The 19483-nt window shown below is 41.3% G+C and overlaps 1 protein-coding gene across 2 annotated transcripts in view; it reads right to left on the reverse strand.

Moving 5' to 3' along the window:
* The window catches only part of tbl1xr1a (TBL1X/Y related 1a), a 45482-nt gene that overhangs the window by 4564 nt on the left and 21435 nt on the right, over positions 1–19483 (reverse strand). Inside the window, exons 1-5 of one of the 2 annotated variants that reach the window (XM_063467944.1) lie at positions 15164–15245; positions 4039–4140; positions 1114–1259; positions 619–844; positions 323–455 (exon numbers count right to left, since the gene is read on the reverse strand). In XM_063467944.1, the coding sequence (XP_063324014.1) occupies positions 323–455; positions 619–844; positions 1114–1259; positions 4039–4096 (563 nt within the window). In that variant the 5' untranslated portion in view covers positions 4097–4140; positions 15164–15245. Of the gene's footprint in view, positions 1–322; positions 456–618; positions 845–1113; positions 1260–4038; positions 4141–15163; positions 15246–19483 lie in introns of those variants that run through there. The other variant, XM_063467943.1, reaches the window with a different exon arrangement.

The raw sequence follows: 19483 nt of genomic DNA on the forward strand, positions 1-19483 counted from the left end.
ATTATAGCACATCTTTACATATCATTTGTACAAAGCAAAGATCTCTGTTATAAATCTGAAGCGTCACTTTATTGCTCATGGGCAGAACACCTGCGTTAAGTGTTGAGGTGACCTCGACTGAAATTAAAATAGGGCTGTGCTGCACTTTCATGTAATACCAAGTTGTACCACCAGCTGGTGCACTGAGACAACCAGGCAAGTCATAAGACTACATTCAGGTCAAACTGACACTAAGCATTAATTCATGTTTAGTCTCTTTTTTCAACTTGTTTGCTTCATGACTTGAACATTAACGTGGTACAAAAGTGGAAGGAAGGCTCACCCTGATGCCAGCAGATCGCTGACTGGATTCCAGGCACAAATAAAGACTTCTGACTCATGGCCCCTCAAGACCATGGCTTTGTTCTGAGGGATCTCTACATCGCCGTCCACTTCCATCAGGTCTGCATGATTATCTGAACACAGAGTTGATGGATCAGGCATGAAAAACCACAAAATTCAATGAGTGAATACATAAAAAATGTAATAATATTCCATCATTTTAATTAATAACATAAATACAAGTCTCTGTTAAAAGAATTCCCCAATCCCAAAAATCATACGAATCATTTCACTCACTTGCTAAGGCATGGGCTCCATTCTCCTCCCCATTGGCAGTATTCTCTCCGTTCTTGGCATTGCCAGGGATAGTGCCCCCAGTGGTCGACGCCGGCGCTGAAGCTGCAGCCTGCTGCTGGGCCATTTTGTCCCGGTAAGCCTGCTGCCTCGTCTGAACGACGTCCGGCATCACCGCATCGATCAGGGACAGGGACTCAATGGGCCGGCCGTCAAATAGCGTGCCATCCTGCGGAGCCAGAGAAGAAATCGGGTTGGAGCGGAAACACAAACACAAGTTTGTCTGAATCAGGACTCATTTCCAGTTTGAACGGAAAGGATTGACAGATTGATAGCTCTTTCTCTAGAAGCTGGTGAAAGAAGCTGACAGGCTTCTGTCTATATTACATTTACAGATTCCCTTTGATATCAGATTAATATGGGAATGACATCCTGATAGTCCATTTAGAAAGACTTGAATTATTATCTGATGTTAAAGGTTCTTTGTTTGTGTCCCACCTCATTTATGCTGACTTCAGCCTCCACGTACTGCAGGCCCTTCTGGATGATGCTGATCAGGGCAGCAGGGGGAACCAGAGCACCATTGATGTTGGACTGGCTAATGTGGCTCTCTATGCCAAAGGTAAATGCTGAGTGGGAGAACCCTAAAGAGGAGAAGAAAAGAATATTAGTAAATAATACTCCCTTCGATTTCAACACAGTGAAGAACTACAAGTTGTGGGGGGGTTTTCAGTCTTAATCGCCTTTTAATACTTTTTTATAAAAGTCAACCCTTTTTTTCCTTAAGGTTTTGTGGTGATGAAAGTTACTGACCCTCTGCAGAGTCGACGTATTAATAAAGAAAATGCTCGACCTCTGACTTGTTAGTAACATGTTTGTGAAGTCGTTGCTGTTGGAGAACAAGAACTGCTGCGTCACAACCGCATGCCCCCCTCACCTCTGTCAATCTGCAGGTAACATCTAGACCTAAATAGTGGACTGACCTACTGCTGAGATGCTGCGTTCACGGGAACTGGTCAGACATACGAAGTTTTGTTTATGGTTGCCACTGACATGTAGGCATAAAAGTGCTTTTGTAGAAATGTGGTGACGTTTAAAAGGTATCCCATAAACAAATGGAATTATCTAATCCAGACATCTCCGTCTTTCTGTTCTGATGTACAACCTCTCAGCTACCTGTGTGTGGAGAAACAGGACAAAAGCTTTGACTGAATTTAAATCTCAAAACCATCAGCTCTCTTGTAATGATGATTTATCTTCATTCATTGTTGGACTATAAATACAGAACAAGAAGTTTTGGCTCAGGGTATCAGTTATCCATATATCTGCTGGCTGCAACGCCGGCCCCAAAGGCAAAATCTGAGAACACAAATCCAGAAATACTTGCCAACTAATTTCATCACCGCCCATATTTGCTTAAATGTAAGAAGCTGTGGAGATTTTTCTGTTATCATGTGATTATTGTTGAGCTCATCCTTAATTTGGACAGCTGGTCACCCTTTTAATTTTAGAGCTGGTCGACTTCTTTCTCCTCTTAATAATATTTCTCAAAACCTCTGATTCATTAGTTGTAGATCCACAGCTGAGACGACTCTCATCTGTGTACACAACAAATCTGATCTCAACAGGTCCCACTCTTTGCGGCCAAAGTTTTCCTCATCACTCGGCAGCAGAGCAGTTTTGTTTAAGCCTTTTTTTGTCTACATCCTCAAAGTGTTGCCTTCCAACAGATCGACTCCAGTTCAAATATATCTGATCAACCATCTAAATGATCATCCTTATGATGGTCCATAGCTAATCTGTCATTTCTGCTGTGATATCTGCAAAATGGTTATTCCAGATAACTTCTGCCTTTACTTCAAGTCAGGACCAAACTTATATAAAACGAAATGCAAATGGCTCTTAATGATCTTACTATCTACCACATTGCCAATTAACACTAAGGCAGCATTAAGGGTTAAAACCAGTCCAAATTCTTTCCGCACCAATTGAATGATGAGTGCCTGTTTTCCCCGGTGTTGAAGTTCAACGTCCAGGCATGCAAAAAAAAAGAGGATTTAGAAGAGGTGGAAGTTAGCGGTAAGTTAGCTAGCCTTTTAACATCTAGAGCTACGTACCATGTCCTGAGTGACTAAATACCAGCAAAGTTTGGGCGGTGGGCGAAGTTGGGCTAGTTGACCTGGTGGCTAGCTACAGTGCTGTGGTTAGACCCATGTAAACACACTGGCACAAGGAAGACACTGCATGAAGGTTAAATTGTTCTCAATAACGGGCAGAGACAAACACCATCATAGAACAGGAAGAAGATATACACAGATAAAACTTCAACCAACAGCACATCTGGTCCGTCTGCAGCACGAGGTCATTAGCATGTTGCTATGTAGTTTGGTTTAGTTGCTATAAAGAAAAGACAAAAACCCCAAAGTGACACTATTCAGTTAGTGTGTATTTGGTGTTTGGGACACCAAACTGGGGGCTCATCTTATAGACTTGCTGCACATAAGCAGTAAAAACAAACTGTAGTGGCGCGGAATGAGAGGTGACCATTTTTTGTCTGTCTCTTTTTTGACAGACAAAAGCTGCACATTAAAAACCGTGATCGATACATCGCTTAACAAGCTAAGGGCCTCCTTAACCTTCACCGCTTTTCTCCTGGTTTCTCCTTGTTTCCCTAAATCCATACAACACAGGTGGCAGGCATGATGTTATTTCGACCCATCTGATTAAGCGATGGACAGACACCGGTCCGGCTGTATGATTCATTCTGACTGTGTGATGACGTCTGTCTAAAACACTGCAGACAGCCTGTGCTGTTTGTCCTCTTTTAAGCACTCTTGTTTACAATGGCGTCATTATATTCTGCTTTTAAACAACAAGCAGCACCACACTGACCGTGTTGTGTATACAAAGTGGCAAAGATGACCCAACAACCTGACAGGCAGCTCGGGCATCTGCTGACTACCCTACCGCCTATAGTACAACAAGGAAAAAAAGAAACTGATTTCTCATCTTATAAATGTAATGAAAACAGATCCTGAAAAAAAGGATTAAATTCCACCCAAACAAATAAATAATAATATATCTTAGAAGAGACATTTTTTAGAAATATCAGAAACTGTCTTCTTGCTCAATTTGTGTTTAATTCAGTCCCTTCTTTAAAAAAAAAACACAACAAAAAAACATGATAAATGCTTTTCGGTGTTCACATTTCCGATTTACTTTTTTATAACAAACTTTTAAAGAGTACTGTTGATTCATACAGCTCATTTTAATCATCATTAGTGAATAAAAACACACATTTGTTGTGATGAAAACTAAGTCTGTTAATGAAAATTATAATGAGCCATGTTGGTAGAAAAGCAAAGAACTATTACAAAAACGATAAAGGTTTTCATGAAGAGGAGAAGAACTGGAGCTGGATACCTGACTCCTGTAGGTATCTGTAGACCAGGAAGTTGACCTCATCACTGCTAATGCTCATCTTTACTCCTGTTACACCATGAGGTCAGCACACACACACCTAGCCTGGAAAACAGAGAGAGGTTCATCAGTGAAGGGGAAATCTCACCAGTTATTTAAGCTCAAACACAAAGTCAGTTTACAGCTGATGTTACTGTGGAAAAGGAAATTACTGCAGAGCTAGCGCATGTACAGAGCTTTAAACTGGACCTCCTCGATCATACTTAATCACGTCACTGGTAGCAAAGTACATAGCCTACAGCTGCCTCAGTGCACAACATGATCACATGACCCTCGTCTTGCAGGGCCTTAGAATTATCCTGCATTTCTCCAGGGTGGGGAGGTGGGGATCTACACCAACACATGGGGGCACATAAAACGAAGTAAGAAAGAAAGTTTAGCACCAACAATTTGATTACATTTTTAAAAACAACAATCACATTGAGGCACTGATTCATGTATTTACTGAGACAGCGTGTCTACATGCCTGTGAGTCAAGACATCTGATGGAGTGTCATTGTTTTACTGTTTGTCTGCATTTTAGTCACTCTGGTCGTGCTATTGTCTGTGCTCATGAGCACTCTAAGTGGCTTTTACTGTTTAATATTTTATCTGATTATGTCATTGATTGATCATTTATGTGTTTCTGACTTTGCTCTGCGCTTGAATCCTTCTGCGTTTACGTTTCTTGTTTGTGGCATCAGCCTGCCAGGGATGAAGAATAGCCTGTATGGCTAAATGTATGGCACACTGACATCATTAATTAACACAAGCACAAAATTGACAAAGATAAAATAAAATAAAATAAAATAAAATAACAGCTGCAGCTTATAGCTTAACAACAGGCAGATTAAACACATGCTATTGCACTGGTGCTAACTAAAGCTGGACCAGCAGTCTGTTTAGTTTACATCAGTTGACGTCTTTATTTTTTCAATGTGATCCAGACCATGCTGGCTGTACGTTAATATGTGTTACAATTACTTCTCAGTTGGTGTTTTATTCACAGTGTGCCCACACCCCAAGCTGCTCTGTTCCCTCTGACCACATATTTAACATCTGATGCAGTCATCTGGGCACCGGCCCACTACAAACTACTCAACTGAAAAACACGAGCGGGAAGGAAATCAGCAGGACAGAAACACTTCTGCTGGTAGGACTCCTTTCGTGTGTGCGCCCAAGCACATGTCACATGATTTGACGTTGCCTTTGTGTGTCAACTAATATGGCTGGGAACCGCAAGTTTAACAACTGCGGGGTTAACAAGTGCAGAGAGCCGATTCCAAACAAGGACCAGTTCAAAGCCTGTTTCCCCCAGAGAGTAATCAGGCCTGGAGCTCCTCGTCTGCAGCCCCCCCACTCGCCTCCCAGCAGGAGTCTCTCTGTGCATTTAATGGTAGTTAAGTGATTGAAACTCTCCTGGGTACTGTGGACACATTTCTTTTCAGAGGATTTTAACCTTGCGTCATCTGGAACAGCTCAACATCTCCGTACACTGAGCAGTGGCCTTAGCATTGCTGGATGCTGAGCTAAGGGAGGGGGGAGAAGTTTCCTTTAATGACAACCTGATAAACCGGTCGAAGCGACGAAAAATAAGACACAATTACACACTACAACTGTGAAACATCAGTATTGTAGTAGAGTAGAGCAGATCCCAAAAAATTCAATTACTCATGGATTTCTTCCTTGAGCAGATATTCTGTTTTTCATTCTGCCGTTCTGATAAAGATCTAATGACAGAAAAAGACATTTAAAAATCACAATGTGATGCCACTACCTTTTTGTTGTTGTTTGTTTTATTTCTATCCAAACACCATTTTCTTAACTGCTTATCCAATTCATATCCCCAGCTATTACCGAGTAAGAGGCTAGATGCACCATGGCACAACATAAAATTGTCAGTTGGAAGTTAGTCGGGTTAACCAAATGAGCACGTTATTGGACTGTGAGAAGAAGCAGGAAGGAACCACAGGGCCAACATTAAACTCCACACATACAGTTAGGGGTGGGCGGTATAAACTGTATTTGGTAGAAACGACATGAATTTGGCCAGCGGTAGAGATTTTGACTATACCGCGATACCGCATGTTAATGGTGTCATCAAGCTTCACCTGTTTTGGTCAAAAGCATTGCAGCGGCTGCAAACAATATCATCTGCAAATTATGCGGTGACAGTAATAGCAAAGAGACGAAGCACGTTTTGGAATATGAGGAAAGCCAAAAACTGCACTTCCTCCACTTCCGTACCATTGATTTATTAATGTTGAATTCTCTCGCAGATGCTCTATTCCCATGTTGTTGCAGTATATTAATGACTAACCTTCTATCGTGGATGAATTATCTCAGTTGTTCTCCTGACTGAAGTTTGGTCCGTTTACAGCATCCTGCCATGTGATTACATTTGTCCCTAACCATCGGGAACACTCACTTTAACTTTTATCGAGTAGAAAAAAGTTAGCGCTCATTTTCCAGCTTCACTGTGTTTGTTATGCTAACATAGTTGTGTCACTAGCGATCACGTAGCACATCATTATCTACCAGCTAGCCCAACTTCAGTAACCCGAAAAGTCACTGCTGTTTAGTTTTCTGTCTTCATTTATGTTGGAAGTGATAATAGAGCTGTATGTTTTAATTTTTTCAGAAATCTCTCAGTCAGAACATTGTAGATCATGTTTAGGTAACTAGCGAAACCAGCGCGCTAACTTCCACTAACTTCCTGCTAACTTCTAACACTGTTGTATTTAATAAATTCTGTTTTCATGGATGCCCGGATGTTAAACTTAATTGTTACACCTGGTAAAGCAGCAACACTGACCGTTTTATTAAAGATGAAAGAATTTTGACAGTTTTTAACTCTCAGTGAAGACGCAGTGTTCACTGATTTTGGGACCTGAAGCAGACGGAGTTTTGGACCCAGATTACTCCGCGAGGCTCCTGACTATGGTAGCCGTAATGCTCCGACAATCCATCAAGCGGTACGGCTTCGTAGCTTACCAAAGTCGTAGAAAAACATTTGACAGATTTTTCAGCGCCGTGTACCACATAAAATTGTTCGCGGTCAGTAAGCACAACCAGAATTCATATATAAGGCGCACCGGATTATAAGGCACACTGTCGGATTTTAAGTGCACCTTATAGTGCGGAAAATACGGCATACAGAAGAAAAGAATAAATCGTTACTGCGTATGCTTCAAATTATACCGCGATATGGATTTTAGGCCATATCGCGCAGCCCTACATACAGTCTTCACTGGCCAGCAGATTCAAACCCAGAACCTTTATTGCTGTGAGGCAACGGTGCTAACCATGGTCATTTATTAATCCCTAATTTATTCCAGAGAAACAAACGATCTGGCCTGATTTTATATCTCCTAATTTTTAATGAGATCACAAAATTGATGAGATTGCAACAGCAGCCACAAGCACTGATAACCTTCCATTTTATTTATTGGGAACAGCAGGACGATATTGGACAATGTGAATTTTTTTTTTTGTTCAGTTCCCCCCCTTCTCAAAAACGAACTGAGTAACGTGTACTTCAACAACTTTCTGGATATGTGGCCAGTACTGGCTGCCAGGTGCAAGTGCTCACTCTCCTGCAGCAAATCCACTTCTCTCTCTGTCTGAACTGTTCACTGTGTGACAGCGAGTACCTGTAAATGAGCAGTCTGCACATGTGCAATGTTAAACCGAGGCTGTGCACTGTGTGAGAGGAAAATAAGACATTCTGTCACATGTAAATACAGCTGACTAACAGCTCCACACTTCAACATGTGTGTGGTGAGTCTGTCAGGCAATGTTGCGGTTCCAAAACGAGATGCTTGAAAATTTCTGCGGTTATTGAACTAAAAAGTATGCGCCCTTCCCGAGATGCACCGTTTCACTGACGATTTCTGCTGAAGCTCCACAAAATGGTATTTGAGAATCCGGAGTAGTTTTTCCACAGTAACGACGACAACAAAAAAGTAAAGCGAGTCAGTTGCATCAGCTTCACCGGAGAACGGGGTGCCATGGCTGAGCTGTCTGGGGATGTGTTCATAACCCAGGAGACAGCAGATGAAGAAGAGGTGGTGTTGTTCTCTGGCATGTTGGCTCAGCGATACTTATCTATGCCTGGACCCTCTGTCTCCAAAGAGAGAGGATTGTGTTTTCCACAGAGACAACTGTCAGCAAACAGATTGTTTTGAGGGGGCAGATAAACTGCAGGCAGACAAAATAATGGAAACCATCTCAGAGTTGAGCTTTTCAGCATAATTACAAAAGTAGCAACACTTTGTTGGGGCTGAAATGAGCCGTTCCTCCTGCAGCCCCATGAAACGGCACTACCACAGACACACTGTGTTAAATTAGACCTCTTATTATAATTAAATCATATGCAGCTGTCAGACTGCTTTCACTTCCAGTTTACTACAGTGTTATACTGCAAGCTAACTTTTCAAACAAGCCACACCCATGTACTTTGCGGTTGCCCTTCTTGACGTAACGTGTGACAATCAGCCTCTGAAAAATACCACAATGACACAAAAATAAACTGCTCTGTGCAAGACCCTTAAAAAGTAATTTTACTACTTCCACTACTGATCACATCTCTAGTTACACCACTACACTCAAGCTATTTTGTAATCATGTATCGGAAAGTCGTGGACAAAATACTGGTAAAAAAAAGTGAATATATTATATAATTTGATATGATGTAGCACAATCCAAAAGAACAACCTACAACGGTAGAAAGAAAATGAGCAAATTCATGACAGCCTACTCAAGACTGCACTGAAACAGACTCAGCTGGTGATATTTAGGGTTGCGAATTGAATGGATCTGCTTCTCTTTAAAGGATTTTTTGTGATGTTTGTCAACTCGACTCTGAATTTAATCATCTTGTGAAGCTCAATTGCTAAATGGAGCCACACAGTGAATCCTTCTTACTTTCTGTTTGTTTTTAAGGACACACGAGCTGTGCACACCCTCTTCTTGGGCTTTAGAGTAATTCAACTGAAGAAATTAAAGTAGTTTACCAGGTCTGTGCACCCTGCAAGAAAGTATTCATTTGTCCAGTAAACTGCTAACAAGCTAGAAAATTATAAAGTGACAAAACAAGGTGGCAAGCCCTCATTCTACCCGACAGCACCTTGCTCTATGTCTATTTAGGTAGCTACTTCCATCTCTCTCGGTCTCTCCACCTATTAAAGACACCAGTGCACCATTTTAACTGAGAAAGGATCGATACAAAGTAGCGCAGTCAGTCTGTAGCATATTATACAAATAAATCTCACCCAGTGCTAATTTAAAGCAACTGCTTCTTCACTGAAATGCAACTTTGAGGTCAACTGCTTCAGCAGTTAGGCTCAAATAACTACATCACATTTGTATAGTGACCCGGGAACTAAAAAGTTCTATTTCCATAGATCATATAGTTCTAGAGTGGGATACGTGAAAGGCAAAAGCATCTTTGGTTTATTTGACAACTGTAGCTGCCCAACACTGAAAATTTATGATCTTATAAGAGCACAGTATGATTGTTCCAATACATTCCTCAAAAACAGGAAGACGCTCATATCAGCCATCTCCTGACAAAATTTTTGCTTATTTGACAAAAGCTAATTGATATACATTGAATCTACATTATGTGGTATTAAAGCTTACAGTTACTGGTAATGTGTGGTGCTCACATTAAGACTGGAGCTGGGCCAGGAGCCTCAATCAATAAGCATGAAAGCAGAGTATAATTTCAGCCACCTGCTGCTGTGCTTCCTTTAACGGGGAACCTGTAGACGGTCCTGTCAGAGATCATTCAGACCTTTTGCTCAAATCCCTCCTGACAGCAGTGATGTTAGTTTGTAAACAGTGAGCTGTAGTTCTCTCTACCACCACTCCACTGCAGTGGCGCTGTGGAGCCATGAGCGGCAGCCAGGAGCCTCTGTGTTGACAGTGTGGGAGAGTAAAGGGGGGGATGGGAGAGGAGAAGGGAATCTCTGGCTCTACATTTTTTCCCTTCGCCTCTCTCCCTCTGTCTCTCTGTCTCTGTGCTGCCAGTGGCAGACTGGCCTGTACAGTAAATGTTAGATCTAGTTACTGCTCAAGGAGAGAGGGGGAGGGTAGGAGACACACACACACACGCACAATCATACAATCAATAATCCCACCCACCCACCCAACAAACAACAACAACAACAAAAATCAGGACAGGACTATTACTGCAGCATGTGACCTGTGCCATGACCATGGAGTTGCTCCCGAGGAAGCAAGACTGAAATCACACCAATAAGAATAAAGGGGCAGGTGGGCATGTGGGGCTGACCTTCACAATATGAAATCAATATCGCTAATAAATTAGATTTGCTTTGGTTCATCAGCTGACATCCATCACTCACAAGGCCCCAATCAATAAGAAGGAATTCACTTCAACTGCCTTTTAATCATGTTTGAGATTGCATCTCCTACATTATGAAGAAAGCACTTTATTTTAAGATGCTTATCACAAAAAAATGACTTCAATCGTGTAAAATACAACCAAACAGAGTTAATAAAAAATAACATAAAACCTTTTTATTTTCAACACTAACACAAACAACAAATTTTACTCTCTGGTAACAATGAAGTAGGACTGTAAGTTTTAAGACTGCACAACTGGTGCCCCTTTTCAACACAGTTTGTGTCTATCACAGGATACTGTGCTACACCACACACACTGCAATTCCATGGACTGCAGATAGCAATCTTCACACAAAATTTCCTCTCTGAGCAGTGCAGAACATTTCTAAATACTCAGGTCAATAAACAGCTTGCATCATCACTCAAGTTAAAAATAATTAAAAAATGTTTTGTTGTGCCACTTACTACTCAGCTGTTTAGTCAAATGAATGACAAATTCCCATCTGATTGCCCAGACTGATGAATGAAAAGTTTGTGAAAATATTCTACAGAGTAGTAACCGCTCGCAGTCCAAACATTTCACCTCTAAAGAATTGTGGCAACGATGTTCTTTTCAGTTCCACATCCTGACCAAGTGACAGAGAAAGCGTCAAGGTTGTGTTGTTTATCACTGAGCTCATGCGACTGGAAAAATCTACAGGCCTTTTGGTGAGTGTCGAGTTCATTACTGGTTGAAATTTGCTAGATCATACTATGAAATGATGACGATGCGAAGTGTTGTGTTATTCAGTAAGACCAGAAACTAGCTGTTTAGCCAAAAAAGTTAATTCGGAAAGTGTTTACAGAGGTGACGCAGCGAGAGCAGAGGATAGTTTTCTGGTAGACTTCATGCAACTGTTCCAGACAAACACCAAGAGGAGAAGGAAGAACTAGCACTAAAACTGAAAAACAAAAACAGAAGTTCCCAAATTCTAACTCGGTGTTAAAGCACTGCATGTTTAATAAAATATCCTGCGTTGGCACAGTTACAGCCCTTTCTAAACTTGATGAACAACTGCTACCGAGGCATTTCCCCTCCACAACATTTGTTTCAAAAGCTCACGTATGTATCAATCCGGTCTTTAAGTGATGATGTGATGAATCCTGCTTCCGGGCCCAAAGTAGTCTGCGTTTAATATGGCTTTTGTGTTGTTAACATGTTTAATGTTTTGTATCTTCTTCTATTTAATTTCAAAAAGCCCCTAAAAACAGTCAGTGATCACTGTCGACCTCTCTGCTTTTATTACCGCTATTCATTTTAAAGCTCAGTTTTTAAAACCTTACGATGCAACTACAGCCCAGCCCATGCAGCAGTATATTAATGACTAACCTCGTATTGTGGATGGCTTATCTCAGTTGTTCTCCTGGCTGAAGTTTGGTCTGTTTACAGCATCCTGCCATGCGATTACATTTGTCACGTTAACTTTTATCGAGTGGAAAAAAGTTAGCGTGTTTATATTATGCTCACATAGCTGTGTCGCTAGCGGTCACATTGCACATCGTTATATACCAGCTAGCCAAACTTCAGTAACCCTACAAACGTCACTCCTGTTTAGTTTTCTGTCTTCATTTATGTCGGAAGTGATAGCAGAGCTGTACGTCTTAATTTGTTTCCAAAATCCCTCAGTCAGGACATGCTATATTGTATTTAAATGGAAGCTAGCGAGCTAACGTCCTGCTAATTTCTAACTCCGTTAAATGTCATAAATTCCGTTTTCATGGATGTCTGGATGTTAAACTTAATTGTTACACCTGGTAGAGCAGAACGCTGATCATTTTATTACAGATGATAGACTTTAGACAGTTTTTCAACTCTCAGTGATGCCACAATGATCGTTTGATTTAGGGACCTGCAGCGGCGTTTGAGCCCAGACAAGGCTAGTGACGTCAGACTTAAAGACCGGATAAGCAGCAATCACTTGGCGCGCAGGTCATACAAAACCAATCAAATTTAATACCAAACCAGTGATTCAAGATTAATACACTTGTTAGGTAAATTCACTACACAAATAACGACCATTAAATCCGACTGTAGCACTGACTATTAGCCGCAGTATCTGCAGATATATCAAAAATTCCCCAATGGTTCCCAGCACCATTAGAAAAAAAAAAAAGGAATCGTCGCTTTTCATTACAGTGGTATTACGTGCAGTAAAGTGTGACATTAGTGGTATGGTTACAGCACAGCATTCTGGCACATCGCCTGTCGTTTTCTCTGTATTTTATGAGGATTGGTAGGCTATGAACAGCCACTGGCTGTGTGAACAAAAGGAGCCGCTGGCCTTACTGGAACAGTCTGAACACTCTATTTTGCTAAAGTATGTGCCAGAGGAGCCTTTATAAAATGGCAGGTGCATGCAATGAAACTGAACTTCAAACAAACTGCCACTGCACACCTTCTTGTCTCTCCCACTCCGTGACAATAATATACACCATTTAGGTTTGGTGTTCTTTAAAGGTATTTCTGCATCATGCGTAAAGGAGACCCAAGCTGTGATGTCTGCTGCTCTGATTCTACTCTGCACCAGTGCAGATAAAATGGGGCTCATTCCTATTTAAAGCCTCTCTCTCTCTCTGTGTCTCTGAGACCTGACGGTTTGGCTCTATTTTCAGAGCAGCAGAAAGAAAATTCAGGCAGTGGGGGATGGGATGATTTAAAGGAAACCATATTTCAAATCATCTCTCACTGTATAACGTGTCCAATTCTTCTGAAACCAGACAGAATCACACATGAAAATCTGATTCTCACCTATTGTGCTGCCACAATGACACACTGAAAGCAAAGGCAAGACAAAGGTTACAATCAGTCTGGAGCGATTCAGAATACATGTAGAAAACTGCACCACCAAAAATATTAGCAGCAACAACATCACAAAAGACGGCGTAGTTATTGATGTTTAAAGGCTCGAACACATTTCCATGTTTGTATTTTTATTCTGGGGCTAGACTAACACATCTGCAATATTCATAGCTTAAAACCCTTAAAGATAAATAAATAAATAAAACGCATTTCCATCCTCGGTGCAGAACAAACTATTAGTTCTTGGTGCTTTTAGACCACCATCCTGATTTGCCCACTCTGTGCCAGCTTCGGTGGTTAAACAAATAATCTGCTTGTTAAGTGAAGACACATCAACATCAAAGCTCCTCCTGGATGAGGCTCTCTTCTTTTTAAAATCCTGGAGTGCTTAGTTTCTTGAGTTTTTTGTTTGTTTTTTAGCAAACACAAGACTATTCAACCGTTCTCGGCCTTTACAGCTCTTCATTAGCACTAGTCATGTGTAGCATGCTCAAATATGGTTTGAAAAAAACTCCTGATATTCACGAACACTACAGGGCTGCATTGTTAAGAAACAAATCACTCTCCAGCCAACCACAGCTTACATGGCTGCTAGTATTTATTTTTCACTTCCTGGTTACTACTCAATATTAAAGCTTGATTTAGACTTCTGCAGGAAATTTACATCCTAACTTGTGTAATAACCAGAAACTCCTTTTATCCCTACACAGCAACCGTCTATGCCTTTCGCACACACGGCTCTTGCTCTCAGACATGCCTGGGCTTGTGAGCACTAGGTATTGTAGACACATGACGTTGCTTTAGCAATGACATACAAATATGACACTTTCATATCATGTAAAAATGTATATTATTATCATCATCATCATCACGAACAATATGATATGGCACAGCCCTTATGCTTCTTTGCAAGAGAGACCTTTGTGCCTATGTTGCTGATCATGATCTATGCACATAACTCAACTAGTGGGCCTTGCTAGCGCATGCTATATTCATGTTGGCACCATTTGCAGAGATAACCAGCAAAGCTAGCTCATCCACCTCCTCCACGGCTGATGTAATTCCAACTGCCACACTCTCAAATGTCTCTTATGAGGGCAGCTCTGGGATTAAAACAATGAAAAGGACACTCCTGCAAGCTGTCACCAGACAGATGAGCACCGCTGACGGCAAACCACCACACCGACTCGCAATGACGCTTAGCCCAACGTGTAGGGGTGAATCTGGAAGATCACTCTCCCGCCAAAAACAGCATAGTGAAAATGTAAATGTGGTTCATAGCCTGAATTTAAGATGGGTTTAAATTTGCAAACATCTGTGTAGACCTGTGATTTTTTTAATACATAAATATATATATATTTTTCCCCCTAAGATGTACTACTTTTGATTCTATGTTTAAACCACAGCTGGGGCATTGGAGGCTTCAGAATTACCAAAAAAGGCCCCTCGTGTGAAAAGCAGCTGCACAAAACACAAGAGCACCTTTATGAACGCATTTAACCAAAGACTGCAGGAGCACGAAGAGCCCAGTGCAGCAAGCAGCTCGAGCCATGTCCTCAACAGTCTTTGGTTTCCTGAGTTTACTTCAGCTTCCCCAAAATTCCTCTGTGCCCCCCTGCACCAGCGTAGAAAGCGAGAGGCTGTTTGCATGGTCTCTAACAACATGGACGAGAAAATACAGACTAACCACAGAGAAAGCGGAAATGTTTTTTTTTAATGAGAAAGAATCTGCAGCTTAAGGAACAAAACTCATAATTTCTCTTACTTATCTGGAAATTCCAGTTCCTACTTTCACTAAAGATTTATAAAAAAAAAAAACAAACTACTACCCCCTTTATTTCTATGTTACTAAAGCTCTTGTTTAAGATGCTCACTCACACACAAGAAGGAGTCCCAGCCCCTTCTGCACAGCGAGGAAAGCACCTTATTAATTAGCGCTGGTCTCGGACAGATACTAAATACTCCATCAGTATCGGTGCATCCCGAGGTAGTTGTGTATGATGCAATGACAACAGAAATGAATCATAATCTGCTTGTGGCTCTCCCCTCCCCCTCTCCTGGGTTACTGGTCGCTTAGAGTGACAGATTGCATTGGCAAGCCCAGCTCAGCCTCACATGGCCAGTGTGAGGTCAGAGAGGCTAGCTGTCTGTCGGTGACAGATGGTAGCATGTAGGCTCTGCCAGCTAGCCTCGCTTGACGGGCAGTTAAACCTGCTATGGGCAGCTCGTGTCCATCTGAATGCATGAGGTCAGTGAGGGCCACTGAATCAGCGGTGGTTATCTCACAGCGAGCTGCCGTGATGACTAAGATTAGAAGACCTCGCCCAAGTCAGAATCCAAATCACATTTTGAGAATCTCTTTAGAAGGTCAGGTCTGATCTACTTATCTGGAACCAGTCCTGGTTACAGCCTGCTTTGCAATACCCATAATCATGTTGGACACGGGACTGGGCGAATGCTAATGGGAGCATTTGGGTTCTACTGTCGGATATTTACCTGATGGTGGGCATTACTTTACTGATATACCATGAAAACATTCAGTTCCTCATATAAAGCGATCCCCATTCAGTTCCTCGTAATCAGTTAGCAAATATATCATATTGGTGTTTTGGGGGTTTCTTTTCAGGTTTTACACTGGAGCTGCCCTTAGGCTTCTTTGCACACACAATGACACCTGACATCACATATTAAGCCTTTTGTTTTCTGTTGTTTTTAATGGATTTACTATAGTAAGCCATTAATCCGCATACCCTAAGCAGGCAGGCATCTATTTCCAGTAACATATTGTGAGATCAGAGGTACTGACTCTAACAAACAAGTTGAGTCTATTTACTGACAAGTGAGGTTAACAGGTGACCACAGGTCAGGTGTGAAATCTTGGGTTAGAACATAATGTAAAGACAAAGAGTCCCCATTACGTGTATAAGCAACCCAGTATAACTCATTGATCTGTAAATGCGAAATAGTGAATACAGGGAAAACAAATGTGGCTTATTCTAAACACTGTTAGCAGAATTCAAACTCTCTAACCTGGGTTATATTAGGGTGATTTTTTTTCACATTGCCTGAACTGAACTGATAAAACCTGCTTGTATCAGAGAGACATACTGTGAAAGCAAAGGAAGGCTACATCTGTAAATATATAACAATCATTTATGTCCTGATTTCTTAAAAGAAACAGAGGTAGGGCAAGAATATTATCACAGGCCCCGACACACCGATACACGTCAACATCTTTCATCTAAGAAAGCATTTGACTTGTAACCTTTTGTTGTGTGATGCAACATTTGACAGTTGTACACAGATGCTGACAGAGATCTTGATCAGTATTATCAGCAAAAGTAGTGCCATTGAGAACTTGACCACATGTGGTTACGCTGTTGGAGTGAATTTGGTAGCTTAAAAAAATTTAGCATGCATCTAGATGTGGTATTTGGTGCAAGACGACGGATGACGTGCTTAAGTTGGGAAATATTGCAGCAGCTGGACTAGCCGGAAATTTTTTGCAATATCTATTAAAGGTCTGTTGTGATGTGTGTTTTCTCTACTCTTGTACTTAGGCTTCAGGATTATGCATTACTCGATGATTGTAGAAGGGGAACAAAGCTCTCAAAGGCTGAAAGCTAGCATGAATTAAATTCACACAGTGACTCTAAGCATGTCTCAAAACTCTGCAAATCAATGTTCTTTTGAAAGAGGAATAAATTTAAAAAAAAAATTTAGGGAGATAATAACTAGCTGTCTCCTGGAATCTCCAGCTCCCTCTATTCCTGCAGAAGTCAGCACTGTCAACACCAACATGATGTTACTAATGTAAAACATGAAGGTCTATTTTTATCAATTTGTCCAACTAGCAAACATAAGATATGTAGAATATTTCTTTTGGCAGGTGGTCGAGCGTGCCTAAATGAGCAAATGCACTCGCCAATGCTTTGGCATTCACCAACTTTTATTATTTGCAGTTTTCAGAGATATATGATTTAGTGAGCATTTTCACAAGAAGCAGAATGCCAAAGAAGTGTTTAAAGGAGCTACTGCGGAGACTAGGGTTTAGTTGGCAGTGATATTATGGCCTGTCCACACTGCTCTCTAACATTCCTGAAGCAGACAACCCAACATTCACTCGAACTTCATGCAATTATGGGCCAGCCGTGTGAATGTAAAAGAGGAGACAGAGAAGTTTTTCTCTTTCCAACCCTCTTTCTTCCCCATTTTTTACTCAACTATGTGTCACAGTTCATGAGTACAGCTCAATACATCTCTATCAATGTCTGTCTGGAAGTGTGCCCCGTTATCTGCATTTTTAGGGAGCGTCTTCACTCTCTGTGATGACTGCTTTTCAATCTGCCTTCTGGTGTGGCCATTCAGAAAGACTATACACTCACTTGAACTGGACAGTAGATTTAAAGAACCTAAAATATTTGAACCCAGTCCTATTTTATATTTGCCATGTACATTGTGGAAGAAAGACAGAGAATATCTGCCCAATATAATTGTCTGTCTCTTCAATGAGCCTCTATTGTGGACCATGTAGAGCTGATATGGCTCAAAAATGCATTTCTGGTAAAGAGGGGACCAATTTAAATGCCACTGTTGGCAGTCCTCATTCTGTGCAGCCTCTTTAAGTTTGCCACAGTGGCACATTAGCTTGCAGCAGATCTCTGGACAGAAGAATCAATACCAACTGCAATCAAAGATGGTCGAATTGGAGTTCACCCAACTGCTGGATGAGTTCTCGGAGGGAAGCAGCTGAAAGCTACTGTGGACATCACAAAAGCTACCTCACCAGTGAGCCAGCTCATAAAGAAAACACGAGGCCAGTAGGTCCAAGCCAAGCTGGTATGCTTTGGTTGCCATTATTATACCTGGGTGGCCTACCCAACTAAAGACTACGTGTGGGGAAATCTACCTAGAGAAGTTGTATTTGTTCAAATTTAGCTGAAATGATACAACGATAAAATTCAAGTCACCATTGTAGTAATTTTCTTCTGTGTAGCCAAAGCTGTATTTTATTGCACAGTCCTTACAGAGATATAAACCACTGAGGGAGATGTCTAAAGATGAAAAAAGAGTTGTGGCGAAACTAATCTCACCTTCTATCCGCCATGCATGATCTGTATTCGGCTATCTCGCTTTATATCTTTTCATTCAACTCTGATTTTTCCGCTCTCTCACTAAACGAGGGTTTGAGCTTCAGGGTTAACCAGGGACACATCCTTTGCAGGAGGTGTGGAATTTTGCAGTCCCTTCAGGACACACTAATGGACAAGTCTCTGAAATATTTGTGGTGTGATTTCAGAAATGGGGGCACATTCTGGAAGAGTAGCTCTCGCGCTGGTTTCTAGGCAAAGTGATACACACGATCAATACAGTGGGCTGAATCATTTTAGAACAAAGGCTTCTTTCTTCTCCTGTTACATACAACAGCCTTGTGAGAGCAACACAGTGTTCTGCACAAGTGCATTAATAAAAACACAAAACACAAGCTAAAATCAGAAGCCGGGTTTTCTAAAGACTCGTCAAAATTCAGAAGAGAAATGACATCCTGACAAAATTCTCCTAAAACCAGACACGGATGTCGTATCGTCTCGCTCCTGGGGTGATAAAAAGTATTTTAAATGTGAGAAACAATACTGGCATTCAGAGTGAAATTAAAGTTGTTAGTAAAAGGTTTCTGCAGGGCATAAACAAATTGGGTGTGTAGTTTGGCACCACTGAGTTACATGTCATCCTCAGCACAAAAACCAAAAAAACACTCCAACATGCTCCCCTGACATCACCGCCTTCCTCAAGCAGTTCAACCGCTGCACGTTACATCACACCAGAAAACACCATTTGCAAAATGACTTGCTTCTTGGTTTCTGATATGAAAATGTAAACCCTGTACCAGTGCTTATAGGCTCTTTATGTAAATAACACACTCACTGGGTGACTAAGAGCTCCAGTGCTGAGTTGTAGCATCATGAATAAAACAAATAAGCAGAGCTGAGGGCTCTACAATGGAGAAAACAAAGCCTTCCAACGAGCCTGGCCTGACATTAACGTGGCTAACTGTTAAAGTGGGTGAGAGGAGTTTTTAGCAAGTCAGAGCAAAACATTGAGATTCAACCTGAAAACCGAACCAACAATGTCAGAAAGTTAGCACAAAATCGCTTGCCATGTGAACTTAAACAAGCACAACCAAGAACCTGGATGTGA

Source organism: Pelmatolapia mariae, linkage group LG23 (genome assembly GCF_036321145.2).
Source record: "Pelmatolapia mariae isolate MD_Pm_ZW linkage group LG23, Pm_UMD_F_2, whole genome shotgun sequence".
NCBI classification, from domain to species: Eukaryota; Metazoa; Chordata; class Actinopteri; order Cichliformes; family Cichlidae; genus Pelmatolapia; species Pelmatolapia mariae.